Source organism: Aedes albopictus, chromosome 3, assembly GCF_035046485.1.
Source record: "Aedes albopictus strain Foshan chromosome 3, AalbF5, whole genome shotgun sequence".
In the NCBI taxonomy this organism is placed as follows: domain Eukaryota; kingdom Metazoa; phylum Arthropoda; class Insecta; order Diptera; family Culicidae; genus Aedes; species Aedes albopictus.
The window spans coordinates 219,548,824-219,568,983 of NC_085138.1; the positions used below are offsets into that span (position 1 = coordinate 219,548,824).

Below are 20,160 nucleotides of genomic sequence, written 5' to 3' on the forward strand. Positions count from 1 at the left end.
AACTGATAGTATATTAAAAAAATCCATTAAAAAAATGTACATAAAATCGAGGTAAAATGTACATAAAATCGAAGTACATAAAATCGAGGGATATAATCGAGGGTCCACTAAATCGAGGTATGCCTGTAATAACTTTTTGGTGAAAAAATATTATAATTTATTAATAATGGTATGAACTCGACTGAAGAAGCTCATCAATTCCCCATGACATCATTATATCACCAACACTAGAGTAGAAATACTATTGGAAAACCTACAAGGAGAGCTTGTACTTCTCTTATAGCGGACAGTCATAAGCATAAAGCTCGCACAATAAATACAGAGCTCTGACAGAAGGTACGAGCCAGTGCATCAAAACTGCCAGTGAATTAACGCGATTTTGTTCGTAAAAATCACACAAAAATCGCATAGTTTTTGTTTTAGTAATTGTGATAGTGGTAATTCAACGTATTCTCAACGGAGTATAAATAAACTAATTGTAAGTATAAATAACAGCGGCGTGCTCGTTAGTACATGCCTTAAAATAGATCAATCAGATTCCGGGAAATCATCATTAAAATTTGAATGCTATTAAACACATACTGAGTTTTGGAAATCGATCGTTGGCGAATAAAACTTATGTTGACTTTCATTTTGCCAAACAAAATTTATGGGATATCATTTCTGCAGAATACAGGATATAAAAATGCATTATGCAACTATTATGCACCATATAGCTTATTACAAGTAGGCCACGAGCTTCTAATGTTTACAAATTTGAAAATGTTTACAAAAATATAACATGTGTGAAATTTCAAAAAGTATGTGCTTGAAATTTTTTTTAACTATTTCGATTCACTTTTAGGACACAATATGTCGCAAATCGATATTGACAAACCGTTATGGGACCTGAAGACATTTACCGGGCGGTTTATGCATTTTCTCTGGGTGACGGATCCCAGAACATGCTTTACTCCCGAAGAAGAGTTGCATAAAGCCAAGGAATTAGTTTTGAAAGTCCGGTAAGCATATATACAATTTAGAAACTGAAAGCAGAGCAACTTGAAACGCAGCGAAAACTATTTTCCAGAAAGGATCAACTCGCACCACCAAATGTGTCGATGGAAGAAATTCATCGTGCTAAAAAGCTCTATGAAAGTGCATTCCATCCTGACAGCGGCGAGTTGCAGAACATTTTCGGGCGCATGAGTTTCCAAATGCCCGGTGGAATGGCCATAACTGGCGCCATGTTGCAGTTCTACAGGTAACGATAGTTGTAAACGTCGATTCAAAAACCTGGCATTAACCGTAGTTTATTATTTATCTCTTCAGAACTAATACAGCCGTTATCTTCTGGCAATGGGTCAATCAATCTTTCAATGCATTAGTAAACTACACTAACCGAAACGCAAATTCGTCCTTAACAACTACACAACTGGTAGTATCTTATGTTTCAGCAACGAGCTCGGCTCTGGTCGCAGCCGTTGGGTATAAAGGTTACCTAACGAGAACGGCTAGCCCGTTCTTCCAGCGTTACGTTCCATTCGTAGCCGTGGCCGTGGCAAATTGCATCAATATTCCACTCATGCGGCAGAACGAACTTATTTACGGAATTGACATACAGGATGAGAACGGTAACAACGTGGGAAAGAGCAGAGTGGCGGCAGCTAAGGGAATAAGTCAGGTAAGTAATGTTTATGCCTTGTGTGAAATGTTTTCGAATACAGTTCAAAGTACAAAAGATTTCATGATAACGCTCGACTGCTATTCAAATAATAATGAATAGGAAGTTATGTGATGCATCGATGGTTGATAGATCCAGTCTAGCTACAATAGGCGCAACCCTCTGAATTGCTGTACGGAAATTGTAGGTATCTCTTAATGTTTGCCCTAATGGCTATAAATCCACAAATATGTAGTCAGAAAGGGTTTTATACACAATATAAGCCAATTTTTTTTTGCGAAATAACTTAAGACTGGTTAAGAATCATTCGTTTTATGTTGAGATAACATAGTAGATTGATGTACATGTATAAAGCATCAGGCTGCAGGCTCGGATCCAACCTAGCGGGCTGCTACCACGACAACGGCATATCAGGGAGCCTCCTGCTAGAAGGATGAAATTCCGAACCCTGAGACCACCTTTTGCTTGCGACTGACCTAGCCAATCCTCGAATTCACCTTCTCTGTAGTTCCAGGACAATATGGGCAATAGCCGAGGAAACGGTGCTCCAGCCGAGACAATCTCTGCACAATAGGCTGCGGCTAATTTTTTAAAAGTTGTTGAAACCTGGAATTCGTAAGCTATTAAGATAGCATCTACGGTCAAATTTTTCATTCAGAAGCCGAACTGGTGTCAGTCAACAGTCTGTTGAGGATGATCTTCTCGAGCACCTTCCCCGCCGTATCGAACAAGTATATTCTGTGTATCTTGTGTGATATTAATCACCGGGTGCTTGCCCCGTCTTTAATAATCTAGGATAAAGCTTTGCCGCTTCAAAACACTCATCCAGACATTTCTTCATAGCAGATCGTTACATCCCGGGAGCCTTAGCAATGGCTAATTTTAAAGCCAGGTTCAGAATTTTATCTGGGCCTGGGGCTTAACCTACGCTAAAGGATTTCGAAATCTCCACAAGTCCCGCCCGCTCCAGTTCCAGTGGTCCTACGGATGGGGGCTAACGACTCGGAGCGGGAAGAGCCGCTCGGTTCCAGCATCTCTCGCTGGAGAGTGCTCGATGAGAACCATGACAATTCGTGTCTTAGCCATCAAAACCTTATCTATGTCATTCCACAGGTTCCGGTTGACACTCAGACATAGGCCCTCATAGCAGGCCTTTATGCTTGCCCTAATATTGGTCTTGAGCGCAACTTTGGCGGTCGCAAACGCAACTCGTCTTTCATTCCGCTTCTTGCCAGTACGTGCTTGTTGCATCCGTCGGCTTGACCATAGACAGGCGTGCCACAGGCTCGCAATAGCTTGAGTTCAACAGTATGCCGATGATCTCCCATTCCTAGAATGGACATTCCTAGGCATAGTGGCATTGCATACACCGCTACCACCGCTACTACCCGCTAATCGCTTAGATGTCTTCCATCTGGAAATTTGACCAAGTCGCCCTTCTTTCGCTCGCTGACGCTGGCTGTTGTTGTTGTAGTTAGCTGAAACTGCAGCAAACCGCCAGGTGATTACTTTGAGTGTCGGCATCGTCTAACCTCCAGTTCGAACTACTTTTTAATCCAGGACTACAGAACGTGTCATCGATGATCGGCAACGTTCCAGTCAGGGTACGCAGAAACGGACCACACTAAATAACAAATGCTTTGTCCTAAGCGTTCAAGTAACATTTTGATGACCAATTAGTCTTGTAGAGGTTTTGAAAGCTGTCACAAAACCTTTGTTCGGCAACGCACACAAGAACTATAAGGCAAAGCACTGGACTGTTTTTGGCACGGCAGATAGAGAACTGGGGTTTAGGATTGGAAGGAAATAATCGCTTTATCACTTGTTCACAACACTACTTTATTCTCTACTGCTACTATTTACATTTGGATTAGTTTCACTTCGCGTTGTTAAAGCCATGCGAACGCTTGTAACATAATCACTTTGGAATTCTCTCGTTGCTGCGAACGGGTCGCATTATATACCAAAAAAAATAATGTTCCAGTATCACGTGGAAAGTTCTACGCGCGAGTAGAACCCACGCGACAGGTGTGGAACAAATCAACATCAGCACGCTACCTGCAGGGTGACGACGACGAGAGTCGATGATGATGATGACAGCTACGGCGGTGACGTTTGCTGCTCCTCTCACTGCACTCACTCTCTCGCTGCTGGTCGCTGCTGTCCCGTCGGTTCGGGTGAATGCGCGTGCTTCGTAACGATCATCGATGACGGTTCCGATGCGATGGTTGGTGTTGGTTGCGCATCTCAGCATGCTGCTGCCCACGTTGGGAGCGCATCTTCGCGAACAACCTTATACCTTTCATTTTAGTTTTATGATGGTTCTAAGAACTCCAGTCGCAAAATTATACTTGGACGGTGTACCTATGTTGACAACAAAGGCGCTCCGCAACAAACGCATACAGTGCCGGATTTAGGCCTCGGGGGGCCCGGGGCAAACACTAAAAAGTGGGCCCCCAGAAACAAAATTTCGAAAAAATGAACCATACAATTAAGTTTTTTTTCTTATGCGAGGTATGCACTTCAAACGGAATCGCTCAAGTAATTTTCGTTCAGTGCATTATTTTTCCGTGACCGGAATGGTCAAGAAATTTAACACAGAAAGCCCCATTTGATTTGACTATTCGTTTCTGCTCCGTACTAGGATTCGGAATAAAGCGACGCTTTCTCATTTAATGAGCGATTGCTTGCCTAAATTTTCCACGCATCGAGATAGGCCAAGAAATTTTTGTTTTAGGCCTAATATTGAAAACTTTTAATTTCTGAACTTCTCCAAAATTCCGACAATTAGAAGATTATTCGAACATTTTATAGGATTTTGGCTCAAATATCAAAATGCTAGCGTAAATGACATCTTGTTCAGATAGTACATATATTCTAAATTTTGTCCGAATTGATAACATTTATGCAAGTTTAAGAACTTAGCGTTCAGTTAAAAATCTACTAAAACATGGAGCAACTTTTTTTGAGATTGCACGAGATCACCGAGTATTTCAAGATTCAGATTATACAAATATTAGTCTCTTGGGAGCAACTGTAGCAATAAATCTTAATATCTTCAGTAAAACCCAACATAAAGATATGGAAAGCTACTGTTTCGAGGACACTCGGTTTTCAAAACTAGCTTTAACTCCTAAACATCTCCAGAATTCATCATCTTCTTTTTCCCATGAATTGAACGCGTCACCCTTAGTATGGTCATGCTGAATATCCACGCGTTAGCAGCTGTGGCTGTAGGGGCCCTGTTTAAAATATTAACGCCCATTGACGTGAATTTCATATGATTTCGTTGAAAAAAAATTGTGTTTCGGATTCTTGGGAGGCCCCCTTCATCGGGGGGCCCGGGGCACTTGCCTCCTTTGCCCCCCCCCCTTAAATCCGGACCTGAACGCATACACTGAAATAAATTTTGTTGTTGTTTTCACCGAATCCATGGTAAAATTAAAAACTGTACCAACAATTTTCAACCGAATGCAAAATTCTGTTAATTGTACTGAAACATTGTCAATATTACCATGCGTGAAGTACCATTGACTAAAAACATTCTTAATGTTACTATTTTGACATTGTATTTTTGACCATGTTTATCTAAGACGCGCAACATTCAAGTCTACATGGTCGAAATTACAATGCCCAAATAGTAGAACCAAGAATGTTTTAGTCAACAGTAATACACGCATGGTAATATTGACAATGTTTCAGTACAATTAACAGAATTTTGCATTCGGTTGAAAATTGCTGGTACAGTTCTTAATTCTACCATGGATTCGGTGGAAACGACAACAAAATTTATTTCAGTGTATCATGCGACGATGGCAATAAAAAAACATCAATTACCGTGCGTGTGGTGATATTCCGGGTGTTCGCGAACATACGCTCGCAACGACGTCAGCAGCAAGCTGGGATACGCAACCAAAACCAATCATCGCATCGAAACCGTCATCGACTATTATCACAATGCCCGCGCACTCACCCGAGCCAACGGAACACCAGCAGCAGCGAGAGAGTGAGTGCGGTGAGATCCAACCGTGAGTGCATCAGCGAATGCCGCCGCCGTAGCTACCGTCATCATCATCATCATCGACTCTCGTCGCCCTGCAGCCAGCGTGGTGATGATGGGTCGTTCCACACGCGTCGCGTGGTTTCTACTAGAAATCCTCTACATAGAGATGAGCGGAAGTTACATACATCGATTCGGCAACGCTGTTTGTTTTGTTTACAACAGCTGCCAACACTTGCTACAAAGCTAGATGTTCAAACTTTGTGCGTGACTTCGTTGTGGTTCAAGTTGTTTTGTTTACATTTTCTAATTATGGTAGAATTTTTTTTCAAAATTTTGTTGATGTAGCGGAGCAATCGAAGAAATCTGAAATTTATTGCAAAAGTGTTATACTAATCATATCGGCAGAAGTGAAGCAAGAAGCAGCAATGAAAATTTTTTCGACAAGTGCAGCAAGAAAATTGTCGTCATAAGCATGAGCTTTTTAAGGCAGAAATAATAATTTTTTATCTTTTTACTAAACATACATATGCCGCCAATATCTCGATATTAAAAATAAATAATTTTAATTTATTAAGTTCCGATTGCAATACCGTTCAAACGACGCCTTCCTACGAACGATAAGCATGTTCATTTGGCTCACACTTTGACAGTTCTCTCTGCACGATTGGCTCACAATGGCCGCCTCCGCAGATCTCTATAATGTAGGATTACTAGTTTCTACGCGCGCGTAGAAATTTCCACGTATTTCCAAAAAAATAAAATTTTGATATATAAACGCGACCCGTTCGCAGTAGCAAATTTGAAATGTAGTGAACAGTAGCAAGTAGAGAAAATAAAGTAGTGAAGTTAAGGTGAAAAAAGTGAATTTTCTCTCGCGGTCCGAAATCCCCCGTTTTCTCTTCTTCCGTGCCAACAGTCCAGTGTTTCATGCCTAAACTTTCCTGTGTTCATTCATAAGCATTTGGATGAAATAAGACTCTTGCATACCTCAAAGTCGAGTTTTCGTTGTAAACTAATACGAAAATCATTATGTGAACACTGCGAGACAAATATTCCTACCGTTTTTGTTGCGAACAAACTCGAGGGTGATCTTTGTCATTATATGCTAACGAAAAAACAAAGCGTTGTTACCGCACCTTCTTTCTTTGAACACATTATCACGCCCAGATCTGTAAACGAAAACATTTTGTACTTTTTCTACGCAAAATTCAGCATATTTGTGGTTCCATGTCCAACATTGAAATCAATACATCACAACAAACCATAGTTACAGCATCTCAAAGTTGGCCATTTTGTATGAAAATCGGCGTTTGTCCGATCAAGAACGCATCACAGTGTACGATCTGTAATATGAAGTCATGTACAAAAATCCTGAGTTTTGGAGAGGAAAATGCTCAGAAGAACAATTGCCAGTGACAGCATATCAATGTCGCCATTGTCCACAACGGTTATTCTAAATCTATTGTTCTTTTACAGGTGATATTTTCACGCATTGCTATGTGCGCTCCAGGTATGCTAATTCTGCCAGTCATTATGGAAAAGTTGGAAACGTACAAGTCCTTCAAGAGACTTTCATTCCTACACGCGCCGTTCCAAGTGATGGTGGTTGGATGCTTGTAAGTAGCGATAATACAAAATGAATGTTCGCAACATGTTTTATTGTTTACTCTTCATTTCAGCCTAACTGTGATGGTGCCAACGGCATGTGCACTATTCCCACAAACTGCATCTCTGAACACCAACGTCATGCGAATAATGGAGCCGGAGTTCTACGAACAAATGAAGAAAAGCGGCAACGTTCCGGAAAAGGTATACTTCAACAAGGGATTGTAATCGACGCGATACCCAAAGATATTTGTAGTATTTATGTACTAGCACATATGGGGTGCAAAATTAAGAAATACATGCTTAACAATTTAATGATGCTAAACCTGTGTTTGATAAAAGTTGCGAGAAAAGCCTATAACTTAGTTTCATGCCAATGTAAACGTTAAGGTACACCGGGGCAGGTTGAAACGGGTGGGGCAAGTTGAAACAGCAGCGGGTTAACATAAAGTTATCCAATTATGGTAACAGCTTGAATGCCATAACACATAGTTTTTGATTCAAACAATCTTTTGGCGAAAGAAAAAAATCCAAATTGTATTGAAATCTATTTCAAAACTTCGTGTTTCATCTTGCCCCACCCGTTTCAACTTGCCCCGTTGTACCTTAATTTTGTCGGCAATTTTCCACTAGGTTCGCTCACCGTTCTACCACATTACGTTCTAACAGTCCGAAAACTGTTCTATTTTGGACACATTTCTGCTGTGTATTTTGGGCCCTTTTCTGCTTACTTACCTTTAGCGGTCAGACTAAGGCCTGAGTGCTGAGACCTCTGCTATATATAGGAGTCGTCTCCATTCTGCTCGGTCCATGGCTGCATGTCTCAAGTTCCGAACTCTGCGAAACACTTTAGTCAGGTTGTTATCAGAAATCTTGAAAACGTGACCCGCCCGCCGTAGCCTCCCGATTTTCGAGGTGTGGACGATGGTTGGTTCTGTCAGCAGCTGATGCAGTTCGTGGTTCATTCGCCTTCTCCAAGTCCCGTCTTCCAACTGAACAACGCCGTAGATGGTATGCAGTACGCAACACCTTCTATTTGAAAACTCCAAGGGCACGTCCATGCTTCGTGCCTATAGAGGACTAGGCTGCCGTAATTCTGCAAACTGACGTAAGCGCCATTCAAAATGTCGATATTTTCTGGTATATTATATATAATATCTGGTGTAAAAATAACTCTGCGGTATGCTTGCTGTATTAGAATGCAAGATCTAGTCGTAATCTATCATCTATGGAAAGAAACTTAGAGGATGAGCAAGAGTTTTATGCGTAATAACCAAAAAATGGGCCAAAACTATCAATGTCGCTTACGTCACTTTGCAGAATTACGGCAGAAGGGGTCTAATCAACGTATTGTAGATAGTTGATTTCGTGTGACGGCGACCTTTGTTCGATCGTAGAGTTCTGCGGAGTCCAATGTAAGCTCGATTTCCTGCCAAAATGCTCCTCTGAATTTCTCTGCTGGCGGCGTTGTCGGCGGTCACCAGTGAGCCGGAGTGGATACGAGGGAAAAAAAATTCTTCACTCAGAGCGGGAATCGAACCTTCACCCCATGGCATGGTACGGTTATACGCTTGGCCACGAGGCTCCACATCATCGATGACAAGCTGAACTTCGGTAGTCACGAGGAATACGCATGCAAAAGGCCAAGTATGACGACCATGGCGTTGCCACAGATGATGTCGAACAGCTCGGCAATTCTTTTTTTACACCACCAAACCTAACCTCAAAATGATTCACCATTCTCAGGTCACACACATGCACGAAGAAGACAAAAAATATCTATTACTTTACCGACCTTGTTGTCGTCTTTTTCATGCTTGTGTTACACTTGTCAACATGACCTGAGAATGGTCAGTCATTTTGAGATTAGGTTCGTTGGTGTAATAAACAATAGGCTCTTACAAGCGTAGATTGCTTGCGACAGGTTCGATGTCCAAAAGATTAATGATAAACAAGCTATGGAATTTCGGATCAGTAACCACTTTATAAAATCAATTATGCAAATCAAGTTGAGTTTTTGTTTTTTGACAAACATCATTGATAGCCAATTGACTGACTCAGTTTACATAATAGACCCTAGAAAACATAAATATTGATGATCTTATTAGCTGTTGTATTAATATTGTATATCCAATCCCAACAAACATTCTTGTAAAACAGATGAATAGATCACGCCACAGAAAATTGCTGCTTACTGATCTGTTCATTCAGCCAGGGATGGCATTCCTCACTGAAAATGTGCACAGTGCAGATCATTTTCATATTAAAACCGCGCACACTTGCACTCGCACTGAGGAACATGCCATCCCTCCATTCAGCTACATACTTCTGTTTCTAGGGATTATGCTAACACGTTACTACTCTCCAAAAAATACGATTATATCAAGAACGATATAACAACACGTTACTACTCTTTGTATCCTTTGCAATTCGAATCGCGAATCTTAGGGTTTGCCGAAGTTCCAAGCATTGCATCCTATTTTGGACATGTTTGCATAAAACTCCTTATGTTATAGACCTTTGCAGTACTTTTGAGCGCACTGGTTAAAAGTAACTGGTAAAGATCCATTAGGACATCAATTTCATTGACTTCTGTGTACTCTAGGATGCAATGTAGATTCAACAAAAGTTCACGCGATTATCAAATTACAATTAATTTGCAGAAAGAAAGAAATTAAGCTAAGATATCAATTCTACTAAAAAAAAAGTGTATTGTAGAGAAGATATCTGTATTCCTTTCTTTCTGATGTGTCGCCTTTCTCGAGTAGGATACAACTCGATAAAAGCAGACTTATTTAGCCAATTTTTCGCACTTCTTAAAATTTGCGACAACATCTGGGAAAAACTGGAAAAATTGAAAAATTGGTTTGGGTTTTTGTAGCGATAAAGATAAAAATGTTCACCATTGATACATTTTTCTTCTTTATCGATTGAGCGCAAACAACACGTTACTACTCCTATGTATAAAAATTCTACATCTTAAAATCGAGATTTGAAATTGTTGGCGTCTAACGTTTGTGTTCGAGTCCGTAGGGATTGCGTTTTTTGGTTATCATCCTTGATTTGACCCATGGCACCGAATTCATTCTTCAGATTTGGCAACCTCAAATTGGACGTTTTCTGGCCTAGTTTATCTTCCGTCGCCTCGGCAACATCGATGATCTTAACATTCTTGCGATACTTGTAGTACCAGAATTCGAACACCAACGTAATGCAAGCCATTCCAATGCCGACGAAGATCACAATGAAGACACCGCCAATGTTCTGGATCGAAATACCATCGGACTGATCGTCCGGTTTTTCACACTTGCTTTGAATGTCATCATTCTTCCACCATTGTTCCTTTAGTTTTTCAAGCTGTCGCTTGTTGAGCAACATGAGGATTCTATAACAGAAAAGCATAGTTAGCTATTGTTCTTCTTCGAATATCCGTGATCCCGGCTTACGCATTGTTGAACTGATCTTTTAACGGGGATCCTTGTTGAACGGCAATGGCGTACGGTTTGCGGGAGAACTCTTCCCCCACCATCTGCAGATCGCAGTTTGTGAGCACTTTGTATCGTATATCGGTTGCATCGCCAAGAAACGCGAATCCAGACGCCGACGTTGAGTTTCTTATACGTTCGACAGCTTCATCCAGACTGTTTGGCAGACCTGCTTCTTGCATTGCTTGCCACATTTTCGTATACTTATCACTGACGGGATAGTCCCAAACCGCCAGCTTCGAGCGTTCCACGGGTGTCAGTGAGTCATTAAGGGACATCTCTTTCCAAATTCTGAAAAGTTTGATTACTTTTAGATGGGTTTTTATCATCTTCTCTAAGAGCACATGATAGATATCAGCAAAGAATACCACACTCTGGCATTCTATTAGCTACGATCTGGAATTTCCTCTTTTCGCCTCCGCAGTGGAAGATGCCAGGAAAAAAGCATGAAAAGCACTAGCGTGCGCAGCTTTTATCTTTTTGATAAAGAGGCAAGTTCATTCTCTTCTATCGTTCTCTTTTTCGTATTTGTTTAGAAAAATGAGTAAGAAAAAAAGGAAAAGCTAGCGTGCAAGCTGACGAAATGTCAAACAACCATCGCACCAACCCCGTTGGGAGCTGTTGTGGTTACTGAACATTATGATCTATTGCGGCACGGGTGGTAATGCTGCAGCACGAAACCCGACAGAATGTACAGCGATACAGACAGAAGCGGAAGTAGCAGACCCGCGACATTCGGAAGAAACATACGCCGCCTGATTGAAAAAAGCGGAGTGCGAGATAACGAAATTATGTCCTTCTCAAAATACAAGTAAGTTCTTCCAGACGCTCAACGCAAAGGTGACAGAAAGGCGGAAGCAACACTTCGACGAGCACCTGAATGTGTGCATGGTTGAAGACGTATGGCGTAGAAATGGCGTTGAATAAAGATATGACGAAGCTACGTCGCGTCGCCTCAAATTTTCAAAGCACAAATCTGAAGAAGCAAATGACGGCTTGCACCGGAAAGTTAATCGATTGGTCATCACGAGCGGGAAGCCAATCGATTGACCTTTCAGCGCAAACCGGCCTCTGGTTCTGGTGTGTTTTCATCATATCTTCACCTTAACGCAGGCTATCTATTTAAAGATGTTGCATCACATAAATCAATGAACCGTTAGCTAAACCCTGCCGAAACTTACTCATAAAAACGGGCTTCAATATCCGCCATCCGCTGGAAATAAGTCATGGCCGAGGATCCGTTTAGTGGTGCGTACAATATTTTGTACTGCTTCGAGAGATCGTCCAACGATTCCACGGGAGTGTCCAATCGCGATACGGTCAGGAAAGCAGCCAAATTAGCAGTGTACGATGCAATGATGATGAATCTTTAAATATTTTACAATGAAGTTTATGGCAAAATTGCGAAGTTTATTAGAATAGTTACCCAAACAACCACCACGTAGCTGCTACAAGCCGTCCGGACAAATTTTTCGGAGCTTCACCACCTCCTTGCGGCGTCAACGACGTCATACAAAACCACAAACATTCCTTGATGTTGAATTCTCGCTTTTCGTCATCGTTTTTGTACTTTTCACGATTGTTCTGGTAACTGTAAGGACTGTACCGATCGAAGATCCACATAAGGAAACTGGTGAAAAAATACGCAGCAAGAATGCAAAGCCACACGTTCGTCTCCAGCACGGTCAAAAATTTGAACAGCGAGCTCGGCGTACTTGGCAGCAACATCATAATGGAAATTCCAACCAAATCGTAGTACGGAACGGTGAAATCAATGACAGTTTCCCGCTCGGCCATCACAGACATCGATCCCAAACCGATGTCGGCCTGTTTGTCGATGAGTTTACGCACGATACCGTTCCATTCGCCTTTTTCGTTCATGTTACCAAACTTGCCGTCCTCGACTTCCTTGATTTCGTAATCGAATTTGACTATTTTTGCGATTTCATCCAACAAGTCGATACAGTACCCTTTGAAACCTTTGGGAGCCGTAGGATCTCGGATTATGAATGGTTCTTGCTAGAAAACGGAATAAAGTTTGTAAAAAGCTCGCGTACTGGAAGGCAATTGTTTTGTCAAAAAAAAGTTTGTTGACGATTTTGCGTTTTGGAACTTATTTGTTTCAAATCAGTTGTTATTTTAACTAGGTATCTTTATGGTATCTTTAAAATTATTTCCCTTACCACAACAGTATACACACGATATACAATGTCCGCCGTCAAATTCTTCATGTCGTCCTCACTAGTCACATATAACAGGTTGTCCAAACTGGCCTCCCATTTGCCTAGGTTCTTTGTGCTAACGGAAGCTCCACCCCGAATAGTGACAGCACTGATGTCCATATCAAACTTCATGAAGCTGTGCCCATTGAATGGTGTTTTACCTTTCGGAAACTCAAACGGCCCATAGGTCGTCGGCTCGGTGACCTCTATAAAGGCCGATTTCAAATCTATAGTATGATTTGGCGAATTGGTTCCGTCGTACTCGTCGCACGTAAGATATTTCATATTCGGAGGCCAAGCGCCAACTTGCAGGATGTTCCTACGAAACAATAAATCTCAAATCGTTTGGTCACAGATTTTCGAAGATTTGTTGTTAAAAATATTATTAAATTTTTAAAGGGAATTTAAGAGTTTACATACTTGATGGCAAGAAAAGTACGAAGCGCCAAATCGAAGTAAAATACAGTAGTAATTTGCGGTTCCTGTTTCATGTTATAGGTCGTCCTGATAACTCCCAGTCGATCTTTGCTTTTACTGTCCGAGACAGGCCTAAGTAACATGATCGTTGCGTTATCAATATTGCTGGACAACTCTCCTTGGTACTGGGTTATGGCATGCCACGCAAAGTTCCTTTCGAAAAATTCCCTTTTGGCAGATTCTTAAAATTAAACATTTCGTCATTTCCATTCTTATTTCAGAATTTTTTTTATTATCTTACCGAGAACTTTTTTAATCGAAGCGAATGATCCCAATATGAAAAAGTTGTTGATGTCCAAATTACGAAGCTTCTCGATCTGCTCCGCTCTGTCCCGATCGTTTCCAATCGCTGTGATCACATGCCGAGTAGGAAAATTCTGAAGCAACGCCTTGTACTTGTGATCCATAACGAAAGACTCGTCGTATAGTATGGCAGCATTCGTGATATTCATGTAGGTGACGATGGCTCGAATAACTTCCGGAATGATATCCGTCGGAGGCATAACCTATACGGACAACACATTTGAACACTTGCAATTAGTAGAAAACTGAGTGTACAACAAACCTGCAACAAATAGTTGCTCTTCACGGTGGACAGTGATCGCCATTGTCTCAAGTCCCCTTCCTGACCAGTGGATGCAGAAACCGTGGGAATTCCCAGGGCAGCACTAATGGATTTCACCGTTTCCGAAGATACACCCGTCAGAGTTGTATCGAATATGACATGGGGCGGTCGGTTGGAGCTAAGCGCTTCGGAATACTTCGAGCACACTACATCAACAAATAGATGTGAAACCAAACATCATAGAAATACTTGTTCAGGCATTAATACTTACACGATTCCAATAGACCTTTACTGTCAGTGCGATTTCCTTCGACCGATAGAAGCTCAACGGACAGTCCGAGACTTGGGTTCTTTCTTATGTAGTTCAATGCGACATCAACTGCCACTTGGGCCAAATCATTACCAACTTCATTTACAAATACTGGAATTCATATAAAAGTAAATATTTAGTAAAAACGTGCTGAAATTAATCGGAGCATCCCCTAATAAGGTAATATCAATTTCCCTATTTGACAGCTTTTATACGTAACGAATTCTCCTGGAATGCTTCGTCATTTAAGGAAGTTTCTTTAACGCAATTAACTGCTGACTATGCATGGTAGACCGGTAAATTCTTCTCGGATATAACCAACCTCCGCACATACCGCAGTGCGAATATAGATTCGGATCACTACTTAGTCGCTGTATGCATGCGCTCAAAACTCTCGACAGTTATCACCACGCGTCGAAGTCGAACGCCGCGGCTCAACATCGAGCAACTTCGTAACGTAGAAGTGGCTCAAGACTACGCGCAGCAGTTAGAAGTGGCCCTACCAACGGAAGAGCAGCTTGGCGCAGCTACACTTGAAGATGGCTGGAGGGACATCCGATCCGCCATAGGTAGTACCTCGGCTACAGCACTAGGCTTCGCGACTTCGAATCACAGAAACGACTGGTACGACGGCGAATGTGAACAGTTGAAATACGAGAAGAATGCAGCATGGGCGAGGATGCTGCAACACCGTACGAGAGCGAATGAGGCACGTTACAAACAGGCGCGGAACAGGCAGAACTCAGTCTTCCGGATGAAGAAGCGCCAGCAGGAAGAACGAGATCGCGAAGCGATGGAAGAGCTGTACCGCGCTAAGGACACACGAAAGTTCTACGAGAAGCTGAACCGCTCGCGCAGAGGCTTTGTGCCACAAGCCGACATGTGCCGAGATAATCACGGGAATATTCTCACGAGCGAGCGTGAGGTGGTCGACAGGTGGCGGCAGCATTACGATGAGCACCTCAATGGCGACGTTGCAAGTACCGAAGGTGGCGTGGTAACAGATCTAGGAGTATGTGCACAGGACGAAAGACTTCCGGCCCCTGACCTTCAAGAGATTGAGGAGGAGGTTGGCCGGTTGAAAAACAACAAAGCCGCTGGAGCAGATCAACTACCAAGCGAGCTTCTAAAATACGGTGGAGAAGCACTGGTGAGAGCACTACACTGGGTCATTACCAAGATTTGGGAGGAGGAAGTATTACCGGAGGAATGGATGGAAGGTATCGTGTGTCCCATCTACAAAAAGGGCGACAAGTTGGATTGCGGGAACTACCGCGCGATCACACTACTGAGCGCTGCCTACAAGATACTCTCTCAAATTTTATGCCGCCGTCAATCACCGATTGCAGGAGAGTTCGTGGGGCAATACCAGGCTGGATTTATGGGTGTACGCGCTACAACGGACCAGACGTTCGCCATCCGCCAGGTGTTGCAGAAATGCCGCGAATACAACGTGCCCACACATCACTTGTTCATCGATTTCAAATCGGCGATCAAGGCGACGATGGATCGAGTGATGTGCGTAGTTCGAGTATCAAAGACACTCTCGAGTCCCTTCGAATCTCGCAGAGGGTTACGGCAAGGTGATGGTCTTTCGTGCTTGCTGTTCAACATTGCTTTGGAGGGTGTAATAAGAAGAGCGGGGATAAACACGAGTGGGACGATTTTCACAAAGTCCGTTCAGCTGCTTGGTTTCGCCGATGATATTGATATTATTGCTCGTAAATTTGAGACGATGGCGGAAACGTACATCCGACTAAAGAGTGAAGCCAGGCGAATCGGATTAGTCATTAATGTGTCGAAGACAAAGTACATGATGGCAAAGGGCTCCAGGGAGGAATCACCGCGCCCGCCACCCCGAATTTATATCGAAATCGAGGTGAAATCGAGGTGGTTGAAGAATTCGTGTATTTGGGCTCACTGGTGACCGGCGACAACGACACCAACAGAGAAATTCAGAGGCGCATCGTGGCAGGAAATCGTGCCTACTTTGGACTCCGCAGAACTCTACGATCGAATAAAGTTCGCCGTAACACGAACTTAACCATCTACAGAACGTTGATTATACCGGTCGTTCTCTATGGGCACGAAACATGGACCCTACGTGCAGAGGACCAATGCGCCCTTGGAGTTTTCGAACGGAAGGTGTTGCGTACCATCTACGGCGGAGTGCAGATGGAAGACGGGACTTGGAGAAGGCGAATGAACCACGAGCTGCATCAGCTGCTGCGAGAACCAACCATCGTCCATACCGCGAAAATCGGGAGGCTACGGTGGGCGGGTCACGTCATCAGGATGTCGGATAGCAACCCGACTAAAATGGTTCTCGAGAGTCATCCGACCGATACAAGAAGACGTGGAGCGCAGCGAGCTAGGTGGGTCGACCAAGTGGAGGACGATCTGCGGACCCTACGCAGGGTGCGGAACTGGAGACAAACAGCCATGGACCGAGTGGAATGGAGGTGGCTACTATGTACAGCAGAGGCCACCCCGGCCTTAGCCTGACCGGTAAGGTAAGGTATGTATGGTAGACCTCGTATACCCTAATAGTGCAAATTTGAGACGTTCAAATACTAGAAAACTTTTAATTATTTGGTATTAAATTTATCCAAGCGTTATTAAGTATGTAGTTACTTTGACGTAGGTATTCTGAAAGTGCATCCAAACCATTCATGAGTTATACGTTGTCATACGTGCCGGCTTGTGACGCAGTTTGGGGGCAAGGCTGCTCAAAACCAATTGAATCCGGAAAGTATCGACGCAGTCTATCTTATTTAGGCATATTCACGTGAAAACTGGTACAATGAGCTAAAAAGTTGAATATTGTTTAATTCACTGCCCATATTCGCATAGTTGACGTAAGCGCCACTGTACAGTTACAGTTTTTTCGCTATAGCTGAAAAACGAGTTATACATTTTTTAAACTTTGGAATTAAGTAAAATTTAAATATTATGCGTTTCAGCGTACCGATTTCAAAACATTTGGCACAAATTGAAGGCTGAATGCAACGTCTTTCGATCATTTGGAAGCAGTTTTTGTATGAGGTTGATGAAAGTCTTGTTATTGGAGAGTTTATAGGAAAACCTCCTTAACTTTTTGCAAAAAAAAAGTATTTTTCAATTAAAAAATACAATTGAAAAATTCTCTCTTAACGTATAACACTAGTTTACAAAACAAAACGAAAGTCGTGAACTTCTGTCAACTACCAACATTTTTGAAGTACAATTTAGCACTGATTTCGAAACCGTGCTTCAAAAAAATTTAAGTAGAGCAGTTTTTGAGTTTTAGCTCAATATCGAGTTTAACAACTTTAAAAAATATGGAATTTACTAAAATTTAAATATCTTGCGTTTTGTTTAACCAATTTCAAATCTTTTTCCATAAATTAAGAACTGAATACAATACCATTCGATCATCTGAATGCAGGTTTTGCATCAGATTGATGAAATTCAAGATATTGGCGAGTTTTAGGGACGATCTCCTTAAATTTTAGCCAAATTTCCAAAAATATATGAAGAAATGTATTTTTTTTAAAGAAAAAACAATTTAAAAATCCTTTCTCAACGTTTATTTGACATATGTATTTTATGTTTGCGAGTTACAGTAAAAAATTCAGCTCAATCGGAGCATTGATTACGAAAAATGAGATGTGTGAAGTGAGCGACGTTGCTTAAAAATAGAACAAAAATCGATTTCAAATCATCAGCCTTGTATGGAAAGTCGAAAAATTCCGCTCTACTGTATTTTTTTTTCCTTCGCGGCATTCGACACCAAAAATGATCATCAGCTTACCGAGTTCAAAAATGCTGTAAACTAGTCTAATTTTAATACAAGAAGCATGGGTTAAGATGTATGATGTGAAAAAATTGATCAATCGAAAGCCTTGTATAGAAATTCGAAAAATGTTCTGCTCTACTGTATTTTTTTACTTTCCGTTGTCGAACTAAGGGCATGAGCTTACCAAGTTCAAAAATTGTGCAAAGTAGTGTAATTATATTTATGGGAATTATGAAAGATCAATAGACATTTGCCTTTTTCGATGTATTCTAGGATGATCCAAACTGTCGTGTAATACATAGTTTAGAATATAAAGCCGTACCATTAACTCTATTTGTTGTATATTTAGAGCTAAGCAAAATGATCACCTGTTAAGATCGAAAATTTTGGTAGCTCAGTAAACATTCATAGCATACTCTTATGGAAACTATGAATTCTTCTTAACAGTTCTTGAGTTCCGAACTAGAAGGCTTCACTAGTGTAAATAGGGTTCGAGTATCATAAATAATCTCTTGCTCCCGAATTCTTCCTATTCGAAAAAAGGATTGATTCCGTTCTTCTTGTTTTCCTCTCTTCAACTTAGTGTTCTTTGAGCACTTCTACAGTTATGAATTGAAGGGCTTTCTTTGCGTGCCATTGCATCAAACTGTATCAATCAACCACAATGATACACTATGCCCAGGGAGTTGTGAAAATTTTCCCGTCCAGAACGGGAATCGAACCCACCATCTCTGTATTGGCGATTCATAGTCTCAACCACTGGGGACCTGCTTAAAAACCCATGAATGATCAATGAGTTTCGATTTTTTAAATATTCTGCATAATCCAAACTGCCTTGTATTTCTTTCAGAACTAAGGCTATTATAGTAACTGTTTTGTAAAGAATTCCAGTAGTTGGGACACAGTTATGATTATAATAAGCACGTCATAAGCAATACCTTTAAAACCCCGATGGATGTTTTATTATTCACTCTATTAAATTGAATTAATTTAAATTTACAAATTAACTGTTCGATGAAAATCAAAACCGCTTTATAAATGGAGTTTTTTTTATGTTTTCTAGGTTTTACTTTGAAACCACAGTCATTTGGTTACGTTTCTTCTACATAAAATGGCGAAGGTTGAATCAATGACAAATACTGACTCCTTTTTTCAACGTCTTTTTTAATTTAAATTGTCCACAAATACGAATAATACATAACGAAAAAAAATGTTAAGTTTTATTTTGCCACCACCCAGATTTACAAAAACTATTATGCATATGGAAATGACGTATTCAAATGGTGCCCACTTAATTATGTACATCAACTGAAACGAACATCTACTTACGAACGTTAATGTTTTGCGTTGTTTGGGCTCGGACAGGACTGTTGAGCGTAGTTAGATAAAACAATACCACCGAAAATGTATACCAGTGTATACCGCAAAATGAAAAACAAATAAATTTTGGCAACCTGAACATTTTGCGACTGGTTCACTAAATGGCTCTAAAAGAAATGAAAATTAATTGGTTGAGCACGACTAGGCATTACCCAGTATGTTGGTGAATTATCCAAACAAATACATCCTAGCAACCATGCCACGAGCCACGTGTTCATACATCAACATGTGGGAGCCTGGGGTCATGTGCGTTTTGAAGCAAAATGGCATTGATCTTATTGACGTACACCACACATTATATACGATATTTACACGTTGTCTTGTGGAATATTATGTATGTTATGCGATTACTAGGAACAATGGAAATTCGCGATTGAGCAATGGACGCGAAATTTAAGAAATCCCGCGAAATGACACGAAATCTGACAAAATTCAGAAAATAACCTTAAAAATTCCACCAAATAAATTTTTTTATACTTAATGTAACTGATAAATTTTTATATTGTAAAGTAATTTACGATTCCGAATCCGGCAAAACGAAAGTTTAATACATTTTACTTCTTTTCTTATTTTTCTTCAAATTTGTTACTTTTCAGTAAATTTATGATTACGCCTCATGAAATCCAAGTAAATATTCATTTTGCATGCAAAATTGGTGTTTTATTCAAGAAT

At 41.1% G+C, this 20,160-nt stretch overlaps 2 protein-coding genes across 2 annotated transcripts; one reads left to right on the plus strand and one right to left on the minus strand.

Moving 5' to 3' along the window:
- Positions 1-284: 284 nt before the first annotated feature.
- Positions 285-7,596, plus strand: LOC109406742 (sideroflexin-2). Its single transcript, XM_019679788.3, has 6 exons — positions 285-478; positions 845-1,001; positions 1,070-1,243; positions 1,312-1,663; positions 7,143-7,282; positions 7,346-7,596. The coding sequence occupies exons 2-6, from the start codon at positions 853-855 to the stop codon at positions 7,497-7,499; spliced, it is 969 nt and encodes a 322-aa protein (XP_019535333.1). The 5' UTR covers positions 285-478; positions 845-852; the 3' UTR covers positions 7,500-7,596.
- Positions 7,597-9,363: 1,767 nt separating this feature from the next.
- LOC109411951 (ionotropic receptor 25a) lies at positions 9,364-19,718 on the minus strand. The gene is made up of 10 exons (XM_019685607.3): positions 19,438-19,718; positions 14,292-14,441; positions 14,021-14,226; positions 13,697-13,961; positions 13,399-13,636; positions 12,940-13,297; positions 12,183-12,775; positions 11,938-12,123; positions 10,718-11,047; positions 9,364-10,656 (listed from the first exon to the last, which is right to left on the minus strand). Exons 1-10 carry the CDS (start codon positions 19,568-19,570, stop codon positions 10,251-10,253), a joined length of 2,865 nt encoding a protein of 954 aa, XP_019541152.1. The 5' UTR covers positions 19,571-19,718; the 3' UTR covers positions 9,364-10,250.
- Positions 19,719-20,160: the final 442 nt, after the last annotated feature.